This window comes from Chelonoidis abingdonii, chromosome 6, assembly GCF_003597395.2.
Source record: "Chelonoidis abingdonii isolate Lonesome George chromosome 6, CheloAbing_2.0, whole genome shotgun sequence".
Classification (NCBI taxonomy): Eukaryota; Metazoa; Chordata; order Testudines; family Testudinidae; genus Chelonoidis; species Chelonoidis abingdonii.
The window spans coordinates 5,668,135-5,692,207 of NC_133774.1; the positions used below are offsets into that span (position 1 = coordinate 5,668,135).

Sequence of the window (24,073 nt, forward strand, 5' to 3'; positions counted from 1 at the left end):
TCCAGGGTGAGATGGGAGACTCAGAGTGGAGCATAAATTGAGGTCAGATGGGAGGATCATGCTGGAGATAGATGGGAGGGTTGCACTGAGGAGTAAATGGAGGCATATGGGGGAGTGATACTGAGGGACAGATGGAGCAAAAGAGGTCAGACTGGGGGTACAGATGGGGAGGTCATGCTGGGTGCAGACGAGGCAGAAGGGGATCATGCCGAGAAGTAGATGCGGTAGAAGGGGGGATAACCCTGGGGGGTTGAGGACAGGGGGAGTCATGCTGAGAGGTAGATGGACAAAGGGGGGGGATCATCTGGGGGGTGAGAGGAGGGGGTCACGCCAAGGGGCAGAAGGGGGGGAATCATCCTGGGAGGGATGACAGAGCTTCACACTGAGGGGTAGATGGACAGAAGGGGGGGATCATTCTGGTGGGGGAGATCGGAGGTCACACTGAGGGGCAGATGGGGGATCACCATGGGGGGCGGCACACCCGGGGTGGATGGGCAGAAGTGGGGGGATCACCCAGTAATGGTGAAGACATGTGGGTCATGCTGAGAGGTAGATAGGCAGAAGGGGAGAAGATGGGTGTGTGTGTGACACCGAGAGACAGAGGAGCAGAGGGGGGATCATCATGAGGGGGAAAGACGGGGGTGTGTGTGACACTGAGGGATAGAGGGGCATGGGGGGGATCACCCTGGGACAGAAGACCAGGGTCACACCCGGGGCAGAGGAGACACTAGGGGCAGATCCCGTGGAGGGGCAGATAGAGCGAGGGCGGGGGGCTCAGGCCGAGGGGCAGATTACGCCCCGCGATGCGCACGAGAGACCTCGCAGGCCGCACACCAGGCCTCTGAGGCAGGGCCGGGGCGGGGCGGTGGGCTGAGTCGTTCACGTCCGCCCCGTTCTCCTAGCAACCACGCAGGGCGGGGCGCTGCGCAGCGGGCACTCATCTCCGCACTGCCCGTCCTCGGCGGTTGCTAGGAAACCGCGCGACGGGAGCTCTGCCGTAAACTTGTCGTTGGGGCGTAAAATGCCGTGAAGCCCGGCCGGCTGGGCCTGCGGGCTGTGAGAGTGACCGGGCCCAGCTCCCCCGCACTTATATGCCCCGTCCCCTGGCGGCCGCCTCCCCCTCCTGCTCCATGTGGGGCCCGGGCCGGGGCCTCGGTGTCTCCCCCGCCTCTAGGACCAGGGAAGGGACAGTCACGCGTAGAACGAGGAGCGAGCGCGCGAGCTCGATGAGTGAGAGCGGCGGAGGCGCCGAGGGCTGCCGGGGGGAGCAGGTACGGGGGAAGGGGCGCGGCGGGGGGGGAGCAGGGACCGGGGAAGGGGCGTCGCCGGGGGGGAGCAAGGTTAAGGCGGGGGGAGGGGGCCGGGGAACCTACAAGGGCCAGCTCAACGGTGGCGGAAGCGGCTTCAGCTTGGCGGAGCAGCTAATCAAGCCCCCCCCCCCCCCCTAACGGGGACATCCGCTCCCGGAAACCGGGGACGCTGCGCGGGGAGAGCTGGGTCCAGGGCACAGGTAACTTGTGGGGGTGTCCGAGGTCGGTGCTCGGGTAGGAGGGAAAGGGGAGGGCCGGGTCAGCCCAGCCCCGAGGGAGGGCTGTAGAGGGTGCAGGTAACGGGCGGGAGCCCGGCGTGGGTGTCGGCTCTAGGGAAAGGGGAGAGGGGGGCTCGGGGCGGACAGGAGTAGGTTCCCCCCGCCCCTGGGCCGGTGGAGGCTCGAGAGGAGACTAGGCAGGTAATGGGTAACAGGTACCGGGGGCGGGCGCTAATGGACCCCGCGGCCCAGGCCTGGTAACCGAGGGGATGAGCCAGCTCCGTCCCGGCCGGCCAGCCGGCTGCCGCGCCCGGGGGCTTTGTCCGCCCAGGCCTGGGTCCTGAGTCACCTGACACCTGCCATCCGCCCCCGGGGAGAGGCTGGCACCTGGCTCGCCTGCTGCGGGGGGTCCAGAGGGGAGCCGTAGTGTCAGCTGGCTGGGGGTCCGGGCGGGCCCCAGGAGAGCCCTGCTCGGGGGGCCTCATCCCCACATCCTGGCTGCCCCCGAGCAGGGCTCCGGCTGCTGCCCCTGTTTTGGTTCGATCGTTCGAACCCTGTAACCGACTCGCACTCCGGGGGCTGGGGCGGAGGGAGGCGGGCGCTGCTGCTCCTGTGTAGGCAACTCACTAGTCTGGGTCCTGATAAACCCACCCATCCCTCCTTTTCAGTCACTGGCAAGCCAGTAGGGCTAGATGCTCCGGGGTGATTGTAAACGGAGTGGGAGGCGGTGCTTTGGAGCTCAGGTTACTACCCAGGTCGGTATTGAACCAGGCTATGCACTTTTAAAAACCTCTCCTCCTTTGTGTTTGAACCAGGAAGCTATTTTCTGGAACACTTCCACCCCCACCCCTGCCAAGCTTTCTGGGTTTGATACATTTCTGTTGAAACTGACACAATTAGAACTATCATTAAAGTATCTTGACCTGGGATACTTTCAGCTGTTTGAAAGTGCTTTGGGATTTCCTGTTGCTCATAGGCATCTTTTAAATTTCATTGAAACAGCAGCACAGTGCAGTCAGAATTGGTGTACAGCATCCCTGCGGTGACAGTTGCCTGACAAATATGTATTTTAAAATTCTTAATATGGCCAAAGTTTATGCTGGGATGGGTTTAAGCCTCTTGTATAGTATTTAGGGTAGGTTACAAGATTTCATTTGTTCATTGATAACTTCCTCTTTAATACAGATCCATACATTATTTAAAATCTACTGTGACTACAGCATTGAATTTTGATTGTCATTTGCAGTATGGCTGGGATCACTCAGCTCACAAAAGGAAAAGACTCCCCCCAGTAAAAAAGTCTCTGGTGTACTATCTGAAAGGCAGAGAGGTTCGGCTGCAGAATGAATCGAGCTACCACCGTTTGTTGCATGGATATGCAGCACAGCAACTTCCCAGTCTCCTGAAAGAGAGAGAATTTCATCTTGGGACCCTTAATAAAGTTTTTGCGTCTCAATGGTTGAACCACCGACAAGTGGTGTGTGGGACAAAATGCAACACAGTAAGTGTGACTTATTTGTGTTTTCCTCTGATAATTACTGATGATTAATTACAGCTACTATTTTTATGCCTGGCCTATGTATAGATCCAACCTCTTTCCTTTCTATCAGAGGAGTTTACTACTTTTCTTGTTGGAAAAATGATGGCACAGTTGAGTCTTGGTTTTTGTTGTGAGGATGGCAAGATTTGATCATTATTGGCTTTTATGGAAGGTAGCGGTAGAAGTGTAGACCGGTTTAACTAAGGCTAATAATAAAATAAGGCTCTGTTAATCATTCTTGTACATGTTGCTCTCTGTACCATATTCTGAGAGTGCTTTTAAAAAGGCACTATGAAGATAAAAATCATACACCTAAATGCAAAATTTTCTCAATTTTATGGTCCTAAATTACTAAACTCAATTTTAAATATCCATTTTTCCCCATTTTGGTTTACTTTTGTTAATGTCATTCCATTTGGGCACGTGAACTAGATAAATTTTATTTGTTTCTGGGGAAGCTAAACATTTTCAGGTTCTTAGTGCAGCAGTGTTTGGATTTCAAACACCTCAGAATATTCAAGTGAATGTTTTTAAATAAATAAAAACAAACATTTCTATTTCTGTTGGATGAAATCCTGGCTCCACTGAAGTCATTGCAAAAGTCCATTGACTAAAATGGGGCCAGGATTGCACATATCAAGCTACATGAAGCTTGATGGAGAAATAAATGTTGGCCTTACACTAAGTTGAGGGGACTCACAAAAAGAGAGTATGTGCTGGAGCAAACTGATAAATGACACAGCACCAAGTCACCTAGACTACATGGTATATGAGAAGCTGATCTAACTGAAACATTTTGCAAAATGTGAGGAAATTGCATTTAGCTGTAATAAATTGGTAGAAATGGTATTTTCTCACTTTTTTTTTAAATAAAATATAACTGTGCTGTTGTAGTGATGGCTACAACTAAAACGGCTGAACTTAGAAAACTCGGCATGTAATATCTCTTAATGAAAACTATTGCCTTGCTCTGGAGTCAGCAACCTTTCAGTGGTATGCCGAGACTTTGTTTATTCACTCTAAGTTAAGGTTCCGTGTGCCAGTAATACATTTTAACGTTTTTAGAAGGTCTCTTTCTATAAGTTTATAATATATAACTAAACTATTGTTGTATGTAAAGTAAATAAGGTTTTAAAAATGTTTAAGAAGCTTCATTTAAAATGCAGAGCCCCTTGGACCAGTGGCCATGACCTGGGCAGTGTGAGTGCCACTGAAAACCAGCTCATGTGCCGCCTTTGGCACCTGTTGCCTACACCTGGCCTAGTTGTATAAATTAAAATAGCTACATCATTTAAACAATCCTTGAGAAGAGTTTAACAACACCTTGTCCTCTCTCCACTTACATTCTTCCTGCTCTGGGACTGCTGCTGGGACAGTTTACGTGAGGGAGACTTAGCAAAACACAATAAATGCTTAAAAAATCTGTTTGTCCTTGCATGAGAATTGTAGGCCTTACGGGGCTGCAGTGGTTTTTGCTTCTTTCTGCACTTTTTATCTGTATGTTACAAAGGTACAAATGGGCTGCTACCTTGTTAACAGAGTCTTGTGGAAAACCACTCAACTTCATCCTTTTCTCCTGTATGTGCTGCAAATGGTGTGACCCAGTTATTAAATGTAAATATTTATAGGCTAATAGTTCTAGGTCTACAACAGTAAACTGTTCAAATGAAAAGTTTTTTGTTTGGAGATGTATTGCTTTCTTAAACTCAGAGGTAGCATTGTGTTTTGCATTCTGTTTCAGTTCTGCAGCAAACCACATTGATTTCCATTAATCAAAGCATTACTCTACTGAATACTTCTTCCCCCTTCCTTCCGTCCACCAAAATAAACTCCAGTATTTACTCAGAAAAATATTTTTTCCACTGATTTTTTTCCACTGATATTTTTCACCTGTTTTTGTTGTTGTGGTAATGAAGGGTCCTAACAATGCTGTGCTGAAGTAGCTGCTACCTTGCCTGCTCACAAACAGCCTTCCAGTATGCAAGCCACATCATGTCTGTGTGTAACTGTATCCTGCCAGCCACACTTGGGTTACACCCTAGCTCCAACCAGTCTTAATTGGACTGCAGGGTGATCCCAAAGAAATGTCTGTCCTGTACTTCCCAGCCCTCTCCTGAAAAATAAAAATATTAGATCCACTATTTCTTTAAAAGAATAACATACACACAACTTGTCACACCAAATGGAGTTACCCAGACACTTCAATTTAAGCACAGTGGATTAGATAAAACAACAAAGCAAGTTTATCAACTACAAAGATTTTAAGTGAGTATAAGTAATGAGGCATTAGAGTAAAAAAAGAAAAAATTACAAGGAAAATAAAGGTAAGACATTTACTAATATTCAGCTTAACAAACTGTTTCAGATTCAAGCAAAGTTTCTTAACATATGCTTTCAGCAGTCTTACTGACCAAACCCTGTAGGTCAGGGCCCTTTCTCCCACAGTTGAACAGATGTTTCCTTTGTCTCTTCAGGTACAGTGAATGCGATGGGCAGGGAGAGAGAGAAGGATCCCTTGGGGTGTGTGCTCCTTTTTTATAGTTTCAGTCCACTTCTTGAAAAACATTTCCAACTGTGCACCAGGAGACAAAGTCTATGCGGAAGGATGGTCCCTGCTGCTTTTTTTCTCACCTGTTTGAACTTTCTTTGTTTCCTTCCTACTTAATGACTCTGTTTTACTGCTTGCATGCAAATGAAGTGGAGCACATACTCCTTTGTTTCAGACAGAACTGTTTGCCAGCTTCTGTTTGGGAAGGGCTGTGGGGTTTGAAATATGGTGTTAATGCCATATGAGGGTATCTTGTAACTTCAGTGTCACCACTCATTTTACCAAAACAGTGAGCAGCAAATAATGAGTTTTCAAATGATACCTCACAAGGCATACTTTGTACAAAAACTATTACAGTAGTGTGTAGGGTATGAACAAAAGGGCTGCATTCTGTCACACGCCCTGTCCCTTGAGTGGGGTCTCTAGTGTCACTGCAGTACACATAACCAAATAGAGCTAGCAACTGCTCCTCACCCCCAAACTGAGAGACCTTTACATGTCTGTCAAAGGATGTTTTAAGGCCTATATAATGGTACCTAAATACCAATGATTGGTACCAGATATTTAGGCAGAGGAGCAGAGATGGATATGATTGCAAACAAACTAGAGAGAGAAACTTCAGTGCTGTGTGGAAGATGACTAGATTTGGTGCTTGGAAACAACATTGTGGCACCAGAAAGGGGGCTGGAATGTCTGAACTTCAGTGTGTTTGAGGGGCCTCTCTCTTTAATCTTCATAACTCTGGGGAAAGATCTTTTTACTAAACCCCAACCCCCAAAATGAGTTGATCACTCTGCAACTTTAGGTTTAAATCATTTACTGTTTTTTGTAGTAAAAGTTGAGGGGACCTCCTGTTAGCTCAAACAGGAAAATATTAGAGCTATGATGTCACTCCACTTACCTTATTTAATTGTGGTGTAGACATTTGGGCTGACCCCTTATCCCCCACCCGCGCAGGGTCCCAAACATCTACACTGCAGTTAAACATCTCCAGAGTCTGAGTCCTGCGAGCCTGAGTCATCTGACACAGACCAGCCGTGGCTGTTTAATTGCAGTGTAGACATACCCTGTGTGTCTGAAATGGAGGATATAGGAGTAGGGTGTTCTTTCTTGGTATCAGGGTTTCAGTCTCTTCTCTTGTAAGCCTACATTTAAAGTTTGTAACCCTGAAGGTGCAGCCTCCTGAACACACTAAATCTGACTTGGTGCAAATGAGCTTCTAAAGGAGACCCGTTCTTTCAGTTGCATGTTGATAAATAGGTGAGCATTTTTTTGTTCCCATAAGTAGTTGCTGTTCTGCCACCTGCTGCGTGATGGCATTCATGTGTGTTAATGTTTTTCTTCAAATTCTGTTTTGGCATTTCTCAGGAGATATGGGCTGGAGTGTCAAAATTGATGCCCATTGGTAGGTTCAGTCTCTTCCCTCTGCATCCTTTGCAATCTGTTTAAAAATACTAACTGTCTTGACAGCCTCTTGGAATTAAACACCATGGGAGAGGCACATGAGAAACTGACAAACTAGGCTTCATCGAGGACCAAATAGAACAATAACCCTCTTTTCTCATTGACAAGTGTCACCCCCAACCTGAAAACAGTTTGTAATTAAAATTGCTGAGTGTCTTAGGGAAACCATCTTGGTTTAATGTGACATTTGGTCTCTGGTACTAAGGGCTAGTGTTCAAGTTTGCAAGCAGGCTTATATTCTGCTGTCGTAATTTCTATCTTGGTTCTTATTGTGCCCATCACATAGCATAGAACTGATGGCCTCTTTCTGCCCACTTGTTAGCTTCTCAAACAAATGTTCCTGTTCTACACTGTCCCTTATGCATGAAGTGATCCATAAGGCCACTACCCTCTCTTCACATCTATCCCCTTAAGAAGCACCAGTACTGGGATAGTGATAAGTGGGTTTTATGCTGGAGGTACTGAGATTTATGCTTATTCCAATCTCTTTTGTGAGGGAATCCTACCAGTTTAGAGCTTGAACTTTTCATAAAGAAATATTACTGTTTAAAGAGTGAAGACTAATGCATAACCTACTGTAAACCACTTTCTATTCTGGTTTGACAAACTTGCTGTCAAGTCTCAGTGACCTTATTTTTCAGCAAGACAGTCCTGCTCAACAATAAACTCAAATGCTGACATAAATAACATTGCTACTTCTGTATAAACTAAACTGTATTTTGGTTATGTCCTGCAAGAGTTTGAAAGAATTGCTGTGTAAAAGGAGTAAAGTATAATGTGCTTATTTGTCACACAAGGAAAGTCAGTGTGCAGGCACAAACCTGGTACCATATAAATTTAAGTTTGTGCCAACTTATGGCATTTATAGAAAGTACACTAACTAGAGGGTCACACATCTTATTGAGTGTATAGTTTAGCCTGCATAAGCAATGAGACCAGCATATTAAGATCTTGCCGGTGGTGCATACGCAGCCGCAGTATGCTAGAGAGATGTCTTTAGCAGTGAATGAGCTCTCTGCAGTTTGTCGTCAGTGGAAATCAGACTTCACCATTTTTCACTTTTCATCAAAAGCAATAGTTTTGCCTATTGATGCATAGAGCATTCCCTGGAATTTTGGAATTTATCAGATGGAGTATTCTAAATGTATCATGTTGCAGACAGAGAAATGCCATTGAGTTTGTAGGGCTTTGCTTTGTCAAGCCAAACATTTTTGGTTATGGTTACAAAAGATAAAATGAGGCATGCAAGTCATGCGGCTGTGTGTACTGTACTGATGAGTTTGGCTTTCCTCCTTGCGGTCTCTGAAAGGCTGGTAAAGAAGCAAAATGGAACTGACAGAAGAACTTGCAAACTGATTAAAGTACTTTGAGAGGAAAGATCGATTGTGTGGTAAAAGCACTGGCCTGTGTCTCTGGAGATTCGGGTTCAACTTCTGTCTCTGCCAAAGGCTTAACTGTGTGACCTTCAAGCAACTCACTTAATTGCTGTCTGCCTCAATTTTCCCACTGCAAAGTGGAGATAATTCTTTCGTATGGTCTAGTTTGACTGTAAGCTGTGTGAGGCAGGAACTGTCTCCCGAGTGCATGTATATCACCTAGCACAATGGGGCCCTGATTGCTGCTAGGGTTTGTAGGTGCTACTGTAATACAAACTCTAAAGAATGTATAAAGTTAGTAATCAAAGAAGGTACTGTACAATGAGATGGGTCAAATGTAGCCATAGCTAGAGCACTGCAAATCTGCACATATCCACAGACCATGTTTGTGGATCACGGATTGAATGCCGATAGAAATTTTGTATCCATGCAGGGCTTTAGCCATAGTATCCACAAGATAAAAGGGTGTGGCTGTGGCAACTGTAAATCCCAGCATTCTATGTTTACATTGACCCAGGCATTCTCTTTTTGATCCTTGAGCAGCATAGATATCACAGCCTAGACCTCTGATTCAGAATCACAGAAGCTAGAGATGGGAAAGATCTGTTCGGTCATCCAGTTGGTTTCTGTGCTAGTAGAAGATTGTTCCCCACTGGCCAGCTTGAATCTGCTTCGTTTGATACAAATTAGGTGTGATCCTTTGGTTCCGGTGATTGCCAAAGCATTCTTTGTCTGGTTAAAGCTTAGACGCCATGTTAGTGCATACTGACAATTGATACAAATCACTCTTTGCTGCTAGTTAATACATTTTATGAAAAGTTAAAGAATAAACAAATCTACATAACTAACCATTCAGATATAGGCAGCTATCCGGTGCTTAGCATGTCAGCATAAGCTTGCCCTGTGAGTTGTGTTTTTTGAGCGCAGACCAGGAAGAAAGTTCCACCCAAAGGTGAGTTATTGAGGGAGGGGCTCTCATTCTCATTTGAGATGGGGAGGTGAGAAGGGAAAACCCCTAGGGTTTTGTAGTGTAGTCATTCCAGAACTTTTGTAACCATCATAGAGACCAGACTGCTATAGACACCTGGGAGAACATTTGCATCCATACTTTTATTTTCAGTCACAGTGATGTCCTGGGTTTGTTTGGGACATTTAGGAAATGCTGGGGAATAGGGTATTTGTGACTTAAGGTTTAGATGCCATAACTTGCTGGGTTTTAAAAGAAACTATTGATTTTAAAGCAATCAAATATTTCACACTTCTGAATGCATGAATTGATAACAGGATCATGTTTTCTGCCTTCCTGCTTCTTGCACTGTTGGACAGCATGGCAGCTGTCTTACTAGCTGTGTTAAAGCCAGTTCAATATACATGTCAGTGGCTGCGTTTAGCCTCCTGTTAGTTCCTTCCAGTCCTACGCTTCTGTGATTCTTACTAGATCATGAGCAAACGTAGTGAAACCAGAAAGACCTGTAGGCAATCGATAGTGCAAATTGAAAATCGGCCACCGCTTCCCCTTTTTCACACCTGCTGCCCCATGTGGTCTCGGTTACTGTGCTAAACTCAAGCTATTCTGGTTATTTTATTCTTTGCCTTAATTATTTTTAGATCATTCAAAAATGTTAGGCACCTCACGGAAACAGTCCCTGCCTCTAAGAGTTTTTATAGTCTACCTACAATTTAGGTCCAAATCCTTAACACAGCTAAATATCTCTGTTATAACTGCAGTGGAATTTAAGAAAACAGTGACATGCAGTAGAAGTAAGGGATTTCATCTGCAGTCTGTTGGGGAGGGAGAAAGAGAGCCGGAAACACAGAACAGGACTGACAAAATAGGCTGGCACAGAAGGAGAGTAGAGTACTGTCACAGGCTCATAGCATGAGAAACAAATTGAAACTTAAAAAGTGTTAGTTTGGTTGCTTGCTGTAGGTGAATGCTATTAAGCATGGAAGACCAAAAAAATTAAAGGAGAAGGAATGGGTGTCAGTGAACCTTGACGTTGTTTGTCCGAGTGCCCTTTTATGTGCGTCTCTATAGTTTCTTAACCCTCTTGTAGATATTTGGTGGGACCCTAATGTTTTTGCATTAGTGTCAGATTTTTAGACTTTCACCTACAGTGTCAAATGCCTGCCCTGGGTGCCCAATGCAGCTTGTATGATGTATTGATGTGATACATGTGGCATATTCAGATTCTACAGAATCAAAGGTTTTATTTTTTAAAGACTTTTCTAACACACACAGTTGTCAAGAAAACTTTCCAAACATTAATCAGGTGTAATTAATGCAAGGCTCTTTTCCTCAGTCTGCAGACATTTTGACTTAATTAATCTGAGTGGAGTGAACTGCCCTGTCTCTCATTAATCTCACTAGAATGCTAGCCTCCAAGCCTAGCGATGGCACTTGCACATGGTTGCACTACTTATTTAATTGCTGTGAAATAAAGAAGAGGGTGGGAACTGGGAGTTCCTGCTGGAAGAAAGTAGGACATGAATGAGAGGGGGGAGATGATACTTTGGGGGAAGGGAAGAAATAGTTCTAGTCCTAGGGAGAGTGGTGCTGAATGTGGTTGTAAATACTGAACAAGATGCGATGTTCAGATATTCTGTAAGGCTGTATTCTACTTTGATTTCTGTGCGAACTCCCGTCGGTAACAGTGGGACCGCTGTTGTGTATTGAAAGTAGTATGTAGTCCTAGACTCTCATCTCATAAACAAAAATGAACTTCATCCCACTCCACAGGGCAAGTTGGACTTCTCTGGCTTACACAGACATGTGGGATAGCAACTGTAAGATCTACAATTACATTAAATGTTATGGGTTTAACTCAATATTTATCATTTGATGCTTTTTAGGGAGTGGAAAAGCTTTCTGAGGCAACTGACAAAGAAATGATACGTTAATAAAAACTGCATTCTAAGCACCAGAAACCCCATTATAGAAGTGTCTGGCAAAGGGAAAATTTCAGAACATTTTCCGTGTTCTTTTCCCATTTCATTAATTCAGCTTCCTAAAAGCCTTTGATACTAAGGGTATGTTAAGAGAAATGCGACAAGTGTGATTAAAAGGGACAGTTAACTTGGGCTTGCAGAACTCAGGCTAAGGGGCTGTTGAATTGCAGTGTAGATGTTCAGGCAGTCTGCAGCCCAAGACCTGAAAGTCTACTCTGCAATTCAACAGCCCTTTAGCCTGAGCCAGCTGGCATATGGGCCAGGTGTAGGTGTCTAATCGCAGTGTAGACATACCCTAAGTGTACTATCTTTGGATTTAAAGAAACAGTCAGCTTACCACTTTTGTCTTGAGTGCTGGATTTCTGTTCTTACAGGTAACACTTAAGAAGCTACCTTAAAATCTGTTGCTAAAAAATTAACTCTGTCCCTTGTAATCACACTTGTAGCATTTCTTTGAACATACATTTTTGTGGCTTAGCTTTGAATTTAAGCACCATTATGAGAATGACAATGCCATAACTCTGATAGAGTGGATCAAGTGACCTGCCATTTTGTTTCTCTTCAGATTTATGATGTGAATTTAGTTCAATGGCTCTGTCTCTACAACTTCACGTACATGTCTTTCAGCTGTTTGTGGTAGATGTCCAGACTGGTCAAATTACGAAGATTCCTATTCTGAAAGATCGAGAACCTGATATGGTAAACCAGCAGGGCTGTGGGATTCATGCAATTGAGCTAAACCCTTCGAGGACGCTCTTGGCTACAGGAGGAGACAATCCAAATAGCCTTGCGATTTATCGTCTGCCTACGCTTGATCCCGTCTGTGTGGGAGATGTAAGTTAACATATATTGGCAAGATACAGAGTCACTCAGTAGGTCAGAGGTGGGCAAACTACGGGGCATGGGCTGGATCCGGCCCCTCAGGACCTTGGATCCGGCCTGCGGGATTGCCAACCCCATGGCGCTGCGCCGCTCCCACAAGTGGCCAGCACCACGTCCTTGTGGCCCTTGGAGGATGTGGGGGGCAGAGGGCTCTGCACGCTGCCCTCACCTGTGGGTTCCACACCCAAAGCTCCCATTGGCCGTGGTTCCCCATTCCAGGTAAGCAGTGTCAGGTCAGACCCTGCACTCCTGCTGCACCCCGAGCCCCCTGCTGCACCCCAAACCCCTACCCTGATCACCACTCATGCACCTTGAACCCCTCCTGCACCCCAGCCCCCTACCATGAGCCTCCTCCTGCATGTCACACCCCTTCTCTGCCCCCAACCCCTTGCCCTGAGCTCCTTCCTGCACACCACGCTCCCTCCCGCACCTCAGCCCCCTGCCCCAGCCCTACATTCATGGCCCGGCGTGCAATTTCCCCACCCAGATGTGGCCCTCGGGCCAAAAAGTTTGCCCACCACTGCGGTAGGTATTACAATGAAGTGTCCAAGATCAGAAATCTCACTTCATGCAGAATTGAAGTGTCAGGGTGAATGCACTGGAGATATGGACACACATCCCTGTTTAATGTGGTCTGTGCACGTCTTTAAAAATATTCCTTTTAGTCTGGAAGAGTGAACAGGCAAACAGTACAAGGGATGAGTCAACTCTGCTGATCCTGGGGTTTTGATTCTGTCCTTAATGAGCAATCTTCTTGCAAAGGCTTCACTGTAGAAAGAGCTGCTTTGTAAGCCACATCCCCTAATGGACCCAGTCTGGAGACAAGTGTTACCCTTCAGTTAGAAATTAGCAACATCCTAAGCTGCTAACGGAAAACTAAAATTTCACACGCAGTAAACTGAGGCATAAACCGGGCTGTTTAGCATAAAAACTATATTGTGAGATGATACTGTGTGGGGGTCAATGCATTGTTCTGTAAGCCAGTGTGACTTGCACATGGATTCTGAGGACAGAATTGGGCTCTGTGGGTTAGTTCTAACTCTGTAGCTCTTGCCTGCATATGATGTAAACTGTACCATGCTCCATTTAAAAAAAAATAAAAATAAAAAAATATCTTAGGACCTTTTAAAAAAGTTTCTTAAACAAAGTTAAAGGGAGTGTTTTCTTGGAAGCTTTGTTCTTGGGCAGGACCTTCACATGAGCATCAGTGAGGCACAGCAGCTGAGCTCATAATGTCTGTGGTAGCTGTTTTAGGGTGATAACCATCTGCAGAGTAGCCTGACTTCTAAGGTTTATAGGACATCACTTCCTATTCAATTACATAGTACTGTGACTCAACCTCTCTTACGCAGAATTACTCCTATTGAAATGAAAAGAGAGCGTCAGGCCCACAGTTCTCTGTGAACAGACTACAGTGGCATCCCTTGCGTTAACTAGCTTTACTATATGGGTAGTTATTGTGTATGGAACACCCATATTTCCAGCCTGACCTATTTTTCCAGAGCTTCAGTGTCATGGAATGTAAATACACAACTATTTTTAATAGCTTCTTAATATAAAATTTAGAACATGATTAATTACATCAATAGTAGTGACACGTATGAGAAAATACACAGGAAATGTGATTGTTTAATAAGGGATGTACCTATCTAAGTGCAACAGCTGATTCTTTAAACTTCATTCAGTTCCAAAATTTAAGTTTGATCTTCATCATGAGGCTTCTTTACTCACCACTGATGTTAAAGGGCCACTATCTATTTGAAATCTATTTCAAAAAGTAAGTTAAAAGTAGTTTCAGGTAATAAACTAAAATTTACAAGTTTTGTGGTGGTGCCATCGCAATTGTCTATTTCTTTAATAGGGTTTCCTTTGGTTGCTGTACCTTGAACAGGGAGTTTGTTTTTTTGTAAACTGTACAACTAGTTGTGCATTTGCTAGCAGTTGTTATGTAAAATATACACACTGATAAAAATGACAGGCTGATCAGTCCTTTTTTCTCTTCAGGATGGACACAAAGACTGGATATTTTCTATTGCCTGGATCAGTGATACTTTGGCTGTTTCTGGTAGGTTTATCTTCACATACCCCTTGTAGAGAGTGGTTGTTTAATGTCTATGACTGAACAAAAGATTCCAAAGTACTACTGGGTAAGTACATGATGTCTGACGAGGTGATCAGAGTATCAGGGAGATGTATTTGATGGAGGAACAATAGAGGACAATTTTTTTCATGATGCTTCCAATTTAAAACCTGTGAAACAGACACAATCTACACTTGAAGTATAATCATGGTAGCACCAAGCTAGGATCATCTGATATAGCTAGGAGCATTCTTTTTCTAATGCATTTTGTTTGTAGTGTGGATGGTCCAACATGGCTGTAGAACTGCTATACTGGCCACACTACAAACAAAAAACCTTATTAGAACATGGGCACCGCTAACCATGACAGCAACAGAGAGTCCTGTGGCACCTTAAAGACTAATAGATGTATTGGAGCATGAGCTTTCGTGGGTGCATACCCCCACTTCATCAGATGTAATCTCCAATACATCTGTTAGTCTTTAAGGTGCCACAGGACTTTGTTGCTTTTTACAGACACGGACTAACACGGCTACCCCTCTGATACTTCTAACCATGAGAGACAGCCCTGAATTGACATGATTCAACCTGAAGTGTAGTGGGAGCCTAAATGTTGTGTGTGTAATTGCATGTGGATGTCTCTCAACCAGGTCTGTATCTAAACTCTTTAGAGACAGCAAAAGTCTTTACATGCAATGAAATAATTAAATGGTGTTTTAAAAAGAATCTTAAAACTCCACACCCATGTAGTTATACTGAGTGCCTTTAAATCCCACTAACCTAGTTCTTAGGTGCATCAGGAAGAGAATGTGTCCCACTAGGGAAAGTTTCTGCATATCTGCTTATTGTAGAAGTTGTCATTGGAAAACTGAATAAAGTAAAGCAAATCTTGATTGTGAAGGTGGGAAGTCTCCAGGAACATGTTCTCTTCAACACTGAACAATGAGGTACTGTACTTGATTTTGCTCCTTTAGTGGGTAAGGTTTAATACCATTTAGTAAATCTCTGGGTACGTCTACACTGCATGATTATTTCGAAGTAGTTTAAACCGATATTACAAAACCGATGTTATAAAATCGGTTTTGCGCGTCCACAATGCGATCACTAAATCGATTGCTTGCGTCCATGGTCCAAAGCTACCATTGATTTCAGGAGCGGTGCACTGTGGGTAGCTGTCCCTCAGCTATCCCATAGTTCCCACTTCCGTGTTGAGAGCACATGCTTGATTGGGGCAGAAAACAGTGCCCCGGGTGGTGCTGGGTACGGCCTCACCCCTCCCTTTGTGAAGGCAGCAGACACCTTGGCGCCTTTTTCGCGGAGTACATTTGAGCAAACGCCATAGCCCACAGCAATCATGGACCCTGAGATCACAAACGTATCCTTGACCGTTTGTCAACACCTTGCGTACTTTCTCGTGCTGAACTGTATCTGGAACAATGAACTGCAAAGGCAGGAGGAGAGGAGGAGGCAGCTATTGTCTGAGCGGCTGAGGACAGCGATTTGACGAGATGGAGGCAGAATTCTCCATAACCGCTGACCCAGCGTTTTGGACTACGCTATTAATGGGGCATTCTTCTACCCACATTGAACGCCGATTTGGGCACGGGAAACAAGCACAGACTGGTTGGGACCGCATTTTGTTTTGACGGTGTGGACGATTCGCCAGGGCGTGTGAACTTTTGCATGCGTAGGAGCACTTTTTTAGACTTTGACATGCTTTCCTGCCTGAAACGCCGTATACAAACTGAGAGAGCCCTCACAGTGGGAGAAGCGAGTGGCAATAGCCCTCTTGGAAGCTCTGCAACGCCGACAGCTATCCGGTCAGTTCGGGAACCATTGTGGAGTGGGGGCAAATCTACTGTGGGGGCTGCAGTGATGCAAAATGTAGCAAGCATCGTTAAGTTGTGCTACGAAGGTTGTGACTTCTGGGAAACGTGACAGGTGATAGTGGATGGCTTTTGCTGCAATGGGTTTTCCGACTGTTGGTGGGCCATGATGGAACCCATATCCCTGATCTTGGCCCCAAACACCAGGGCACCAGTACGGTGAACCGCAAGGGGTATCCTTTCAATGGTGCTGCAAGCACTGGTGGACCACAAGGGACTTTACCACATCACGTGGATGGCCAGGAAGGGTTCATGACGCTCGCGTCTTCAGGAGCAACTAGTCTGTTTTAAACGGCTACAGCCAAGGAATTACTTTCCCAGGGACCGAGAAAATAACCGTTGGAATGTTCAAATTGCCTTAGTTATCTGGGGGACCCAGCCTACCCCTTGATGCTGGTCATGGAGCCATTACACTGGCAGCCTGGACAGTGGTTCAGGAGCTGTTTCAACTACAGGCTGGAGCAAGTTGCCGAATGGTGGTAGAATGTGCATTTGGCGGTTTAAATGCCGCGCTTGGCGATTCATTACTTACTCGCTCAGGACCTTCAGCCAACCTAAGTGTCCCGCCTTGCTATTGCTGGCTTGTTGTGTGCTCCACAATCTTTTGTAGACTAAGGGGAGAATTTATGGCTGGGTGGAGGCTGAGGCAACATAGGCCGCTGAGTACGAGCAGTCAGAGACCAGTGGTGGATTAGAGAGCACACCTGGAGGCGCTGCGCATCAGAGAAGCTTTGGAAAACGAGTTTCAGACACAGCCAGGGTACGGCTGGTGACTCTGTTTGTTCCCCTTGTGAACCCTCCGCACTTGATGGACTTATTCAGTGTAGCCAAACCAACCCTCCCCCTTTCATTTACAGGTTGGCGAAGCGGAATAAATTCTGTTTATCGTTTAAAAAATCCTTTATTAATTCATTAAAAAGTAATATGCATCTGTTAAAAATCATGGGATTTTTCCTTACTAGATTTCCTGTAGCAACCCACCCTCCCCCTTTCCGATGTATTTCTGTTTACAAAGGAACTATAAAAAAAGGCATGAGGAATTAGGAATGGCCTGGCTGCTGTGCTTGGAAGGAGGGGAGGGAAAGGCTATAGCAACATTGTCTATTACAGCCTTTTCCTTGAACTCTGCCGGGGTGTGGAGGTAGTAGCGGGTGCAGAAAGCCTTCCCCCCACGCGTTTCTTACACGTCTGTGCGGAGGAGATACGGACGTGGGCTTGCAGGGAGGTTATACAGGGGCTGAGCGGCACTCTGCTACTGTGCTGCTCTTCCTTGAAGATGCACCATGCGTTGGAGGGATTTCAGTTGAGAATGCAGAGATCCAGCGTTGCAAAATCTCTTCCAACGCTGGTCTTCCTGCCTAGCCCTCCAGATGGTTCACATGGCATTTTCATGTACTTTGTACAATTGTCCTTCCAATCATTCTGTTTATCCTCTGCATTGCTGTGTTACTTCAATAATTCTGTGGAACATTTTCATCTCGCGTACGTCTTCTTCCTCTCGCCGTATCACAGCCGCCCTTCGTGATGGCATAGTTGGACTTTCAGAGAAAGTTGCAGCTTGCATGGGAAGGCAAAAACCGGGTGATAAGTATGTGGAAGATACCTTTACAGAGCAATGATATGTTACTCTTTCCATAGACCCTATCCACCTACAGGCACATGTGTCTCTATACAGGTTCGCATTTTGTATCGTTTAAAAATATTCGTTGTTGTGTGCACTTGGGTGTGGCACACACACAGACGCAGGTCGGCCAACCGTACGTCCACGCGGCGATGGTAAGTGAGGCTTTAAAATTTTGGCTTCTCCGCCGTTCATATACCAGTGATTATATTGATGCCTTGCTCCTGTAAGATGACTGCAAAGCCCAAACCCCCCTTTCACATCCACCAACAGCGCATGGCTTCCTATCGTATTTACGATGGTCTGCTAGTGATCACATTACATCACCCCCCGCGCGCGTTGCTGGTTGCAGCAGGAGAAATCCTGCTTGCTAACGCTTTGAAAACTCGTCACTTATCCCTCCTCCCATCTCCCCGCTCTGGCATACAAATCGCCCATTGTCTCCCCTATTTACATTCCTGTGTTCTACACGGTAACAATGGATGATATTCTCTCTCCTGACTATAGCCCGCAGGAGGCAGATTGTTTGTTTATGCAATGCTTCAGTGCAAATGCCTTCCAATGCCTGCGTACAATGTCTTGCAAATGCATGGCTTTGAAAGTTACCTTTACTAAATGGGGACCGGAGAAGGCTTGTCTTGGCCAGAAATGTTCTCATTAGCATAAGGGTTTTGGGTTTACTCACGATCGTTCATGGAGATTAATTTGGAGGATTTCGCTCCATGTGAGTTCCCCAGACATGTTAACGAAATTTTTCCTGTAACAGTAATGGCTTGCGACTGCAGCAAAGCCCTGTCTGTAGATGTGTCAATGCGTATTGCTAAAACCGTCTGTTTTTAATCCGTGTTGTACAGAATGAAGGGGACACTACCGGAGGTCGCTTCCATGCTTTCACTGTCTGGGTTCTCGCTTGGGAGCGCAGGGGACTGTGATTCTTGGTCTTCCAAAAAGATCTGGCTGTTGGGGTTACGTTATGCTGTTGTGCTATCACCACGGTCATCTTCATCCTCAGATTCGTCTTCCATCTTCCCCCTTGGCTACATTCCCTCGAAAACACTTGATATTTCAATCCCAAGGTCTGAATCCACGGACAGGGGTGGGGCACTCGGTAGCGTCTGAACCCCAAAATTGCATGAGTTCAGCATAGATAGCGGATGTTTTCGGCTCAGAGCTGGACCTTCCGTTTGCTTCTTTTGGCTTTCTTGGATAACCCTGTCTAGTCTTCCTTCACTTTCACTCGGGCACTGAGGGAGCTCTGCTGTGCCTTTATCAGCCATAGACTTGAATTCTTTTCAAAAACTTTTTTCATTTCGTCTTTGGAACGCAGTGCTGTGAGCACTGAGTCCTCACCCCAGTAGCGATCAGATCCAGAACCTCCTGTGTGGTCAAGCTGGCGCTCTTCTTTCGATTTTAAGAGACTGCATTGTTGACGAGCCAACTGAGCTCTGTGTGGTCACCTGTTGTGTGTTGCTGACCTACACGGTGGAATCAGGAAATGGAATTTCAAAAGTTCGGGGGATTCAGGCTTTTTCCTGTTTTACCTGGCCAGTGCATACACAGTTAGTGTCGATGTATCATTGAGTGCCCTGTGCAATGGTTCTGAACCAATTGAGTGGCTCACTTTGGGGCTAGTCAATCGCTCCTTTCTGGTTTCTAAAAAATTGAGTATGTCTGCCGGACTGTCATAGCCACGGACTGCTGCCTCAAAGTGCCCCCCCCCCCCCGGTTTATGTCACGAATAGTCTGTTCTTATCTGTTTCCTCTACGACTGCTGACAGAAATGGGGGTGGGCCTGCCCGGTAAGCTTTTTTTTTTTTTTTTTTTTTCCTTTTTTTTTTTTTTTTTTTTTTTTTTTTTTTTTTTTTTTTTTTTTTTTTTTTTTTTTTTTTTTTTCCGGAGGGTTTGGGAGAGAGGTGAAGCAATGATGCGGTCTTGCCGCGGGAACCCCTGTAATACAGCCACGGAGTAGCTGCGCTCTTCTAATACACTATTTTTCCTTCAGAGAGTGCCGTGTTAGTCTGGATCCTGTTAAGCAGCAGAGAATCCTGTGCACCTTATAGACTAACAGACGTCTGTTCAGTCTATAAGGTGCCACAGGATTCTCTGCTGCTTTGACTCTTCTTGTAGGTCAGGACTGACTCTATTTAGGACAGCATAAGGAGGTATTTGACTCAGTGGCAGTGAGTCAATCCCAAGTTTGCTTTTGCGTTGCGCCCCCGGGCTGATTTTTAGCCCAGGGGCACTCAGATAGCAGCGGACAGTCAGAGAAGGAGATAACGTCAATGTCATTTGCCAGTTTTTCTCTGGCAGTAGACGGTACGAACGACTGCGGTAACCATCTCTGCTATCATTGCAAAAGCAATTGAAATGCTGGTGTAGCGCTCGAGTGTGCGCTCTGTCTCCACGGCATCTAGTACACAATGGTGACGGGAAAAACAAAAAGTCGACGAGTCTCTGTGCTGCCGTCGCTATTGTTTCTGCCAAGCGGCATCCAGGAGAAAATGTGCGAAAGGACTGTTGATGTTTTCCCGGAGCAAGGAATGACTGACGACATTTACCCAGAACCCCCCGTGCCATTAACATTAGCATCAGGGGCCGGAGGGATCCATGGAGGACGGAAATGGGTGTGAGGAACTCCCGCTATTCCACAGTCCTTCAGCGTCTCGTAAACTATTGCATTCTTGGCTTAGCGCCCAGTGGTCTGTAGCTTACAACACTTCTTTTCATGGTTTTCACGGAACAGCTATTCAGTTCTTTTCCCTACCCCAGCACGAGAAATGGACAGTTAAATAAAGCAATCCTTGACGTAATTACAATGTCAACCCTCTTTGTACTGGAATGCTACTGATAGGGCGAATCTGCAGCACTGAAGAGCATTACTTTTGCACAGTGGCAGTTCATAACCAATGAAGTTAATCTGGGTGTTGATTATTCTACTTGGAAAATCCGCTCCTTCTCCCCCTTCCGGTGGTAGATGTACAGTACTTTACTGATAGACAGCAGAAACTGTTACCATCTCCCTCTTTTTGTTACACTCACCAGTAAATGGACAGAACGGATAATACCCTGTGTAATTTTGAGGAAATGGGGATTAACTTCACTTGGGACTAGAGTCATCCTGCCTTTACGGTGTATAAAAATAGTCAGTCCAGACAAGAATTAGGTACAGTTGTATTAAAATCATGGTTGTAGCACAGGGCAGCTGCTCCGCGGTCGTATTCACAGAGGGAGCCGCTGCAAGTAACGCAACGTTGCTTCCCACCTACCTGGCTACCACAGCAGTGCCCCCCCACCCTATTTGTTGGCATGTGTTATGAAGAATGCATGATATAAGAATCACAGAGTAGTTACTGAGATCAATGAGGGGAGGGAGCCACCATGGGCTATGACAAGTCATGCGCTTCAGTCTTTTCTTTACGCATGAGAGGAAGGGTGATTGAGCTCAGCCCCCAGGTGATAAGTGAAGACAGTTACCAGGCGTTCTGTACATCCCTGTCAGAAAAGGGAGTCATTCCCATTTTCACCCGGAGCCCCCGCGCCACACTCAGCAGGAGCACTCAATGGGCTGCCGCTTACCCCTGCGGAGGGGCGAGGAGCGGATACTGCTCTTCACCGCAGCAGCATCGCGTTGCCTAGCAGCTTCAGTACACAGAGGGTGACTTTTACAGTACTCAAGGAATTATTTATTTCACTTTTGTTTACCGTGCTTGGAGGGGAAAAACTGACGGCGTTCGGTGAACACACGCAGACACCGTGTATTACGCCGCAGCATTGGGGCCGCAGCCAAAAATGCAAATGTTTTCAGAGACCGCTGTGGAGACTGGTAGCTGTAGTTCCTCATTACCCCTCCCTCCCTCCATGACCATCCGTTTGAGTTTGTCTGGCTTTCCCGTTAACTTGTTGTCACGCACCGCTGTGTATCCTTAGTTATTTTTTTCAAACGCTTTGCATTTTCCTTGTTTCTTTAACGGAGCTTCTGGCATAAACAGTTTGTCTCACCATACAGCGATGACATCTGCTATCTCCGTAAGGTTTCAGTGCAGGAGCTTACTTTTGCATTTGAACTGCATCGCCACCCGTGGTGATCGAGCTCGACACGTGAAAGCAGGAAATTTCACTGTAAGCTCTCGGGGATTTCCTGTTTACCGGCACTTTCGCATCCGAGTCGGATTGCGGCCAGAGGCGGTCAGTGGTGCACTGTTCCTGCCTAGAATAATAGGCAGTTGTACAGAGATCCAGTGTATCAGAGAGCACAGGTGCTCCGTTCGTATTCACAGGGGTTGCCCCTGCAAGAAGCGCACCCGTTGCTTTCCTCCTCCTCAACCTTCCTGGGCTACCGTTGTCAGTGCCCTCCCCCATTTGTGTCATGAAGTATTAGGGTAATCCAGAATAAGACACAGAGACTTGTTTAGTGAGAGAAATGATGTCGGGGGGGAGGCACTGGGCAGCCTCCCGTGGCTATGACAGTCCAGGCAGAAGGACTCTATTTTTAGACAACATAGGGAGGATGACTCATTGCCAAGTGAGTTCAATCCCAAATGTGTTGCAAAAAATTTTAGCCAAAGTTTTCATGATTAAGTGTTATTAGCCGTTCTGTCCTATTATCTAGCGTAGGCAATGTTGCCCTCGATGTTGAGAAATTTGGGCGGTTCTCCTGGATGGTAGCAGTCCTGCAGAACCGTCTACCACCAGAGAGGGGAGTGGGGAGAGGAGCGGTACTGCTCTCATTGCTGTTAGCGTCCGGTCTCCAGCAGCATTTCAGTACACATTAGGGTGAATAGAAGTAGTCAAGGAATGATTCTTTACCCTTTTTTTTTTTCACGTTGTGGGGGGGGGGAAAGAAACTGAGGAAGCTGTACCCTGAACCACGCCAGACACTGTGTTGACCCTACAGCATGGGCTCTGCAATAATGCATAATTTTTCATAGACTCTGTTGGACTGTGGATAGCTGGAGTCCTCAGTACCCCCTCCCTCCCTTCATGAGCGTCCTTTGAGTCTTCTTGGCTTCCAGTTCGCTTGTCCGCAGCAGCAGGTATCCTGCAGTTTTTTATTCAAACGCTTGGATTTTCGTTTCTGTCGGAGCTAGATACAACAGATTTGTCTCCCATACAGTCGATCAGACCTAATCTTCCCGATGTCCATGCTGGAGCTCTTTTTGATTGAGACTGCATCGCCAGCCTGCTTGATCAGAGCTCCACGCTGGACAAGCAGGAATGTAATTCAAAGTTCGGGGGCTTTTCCTGTTTACCTGCCTGTGCATCCGAGTTCAGATTGCGTCCAGAGCGGTCACTGCAGCACTCTGGGATACCGCCCGAGGCCAATAACGTCGATTTCGTCCACAGAACCCTAATCCGAGTTTTCACTATCGAATTTAGCGCTACTCCTTCTCGGTTTGGATGAGGTTCCGAAATCGATTTAGGGAGGCGGTTACTCGATATAATGACGACGTCGCTCTGTGAACGGATACAGCGTTAAATTGGTATATCGGTCCATTAACCGATTTAAATTGCAGTGTGACCTGCCTTCTTGTAGTTCATTAGATATTGGATACCATTCATCTGTATGTAGAGAGGGAGATTTTGGCTCGACTGTGGGTGCAGCTCCATCCAAAACCCACACTGCAGTTCAGTGGGGCTTTCTTAAAGCTTTATTTTCAATCTTGAGTCAACTCTTAACAGCGTCTGGTCGCAGGATGAGTCCTGTTCACACTTTCTTTTTAGCTTGATTATTAAGCTGTCTTATTATTTGGTCTTCAGCCTTCAGTGAGCTAGATTGCGCGAGTAGAGGGGGAGAGTTGTGCCACCCACAATGGAAGTGAGAGTCTCAAGGAAAAGCAAGTAGGTCAAGTTGGAGAAAAGAACATATATGACTGAGAGGGTTTGTAGGTGGGAGAGAGGAGAGAAGGGAACAGCAGAGCAACAAGAAACCTATACATGATTGTTTTACCCTTGTTTGTTAACCCCCACTAGCTTCATTGTTGTGCGTTCAGGGGAAGAGAGTTGCCACATTCACTTTTACCCACTGTGATGCTTCAGGCTGGCTCTTTGGCATGTGGCCATGGGGGCTATAGGTTCTGCTGTCTGGGATGTGTCACTAGGCAACAAATAATCAAGCAACAATACTGTATTAAAATTTTAGTCGCTTGCCAAGTATGTTCTGGAGGGTTGTTTTTTTACCGGGTGGTCCTGGAGCAGCTTT

General features: G+C 45.9%; 1 protein-coding gene across 3 annotated transcripts in view; it reads left to right on the forward strand.

Annotated features, from left to right (window-relative positions):
• Positions 1-908: 908 nt before the first annotated feature.
• DCAF12 (DDB1 and CUL4 associated factor 12) overlaps positions 909-24,073 on the forward strand; it is a 42,902-nt gene continuing 19,737 nt past the window's right edge. Inside the window, exons 1-4 of one of the 3 annotated variants that reach the window (XM_032779866.2) lie at positions 909-1,271; positions 2,775-3,029; positions 12,033-12,239; positions 14,292-14,352. In XM_032779866.2, the coding sequence (XP_032635757.2) occupies positions 1,092-1,271; positions 2,775-3,029; positions 12,033-12,239; positions 14,292-14,352 (703 nt within the window). In that variant the 5' untranslated portion in view covers positions 909-1,091. Of the gene's footprint in view, positions 1,272-1,455; positions 1,511-2,205; positions 2,284-2,774; positions 3,030-12,032; positions 12,240-14,291; positions 14,353-24,073 lie in introns of those variants that run through there. The other 2 variants (XM_075066821.1, XM_075066822.1) reach the window with 2 other exon arrangements.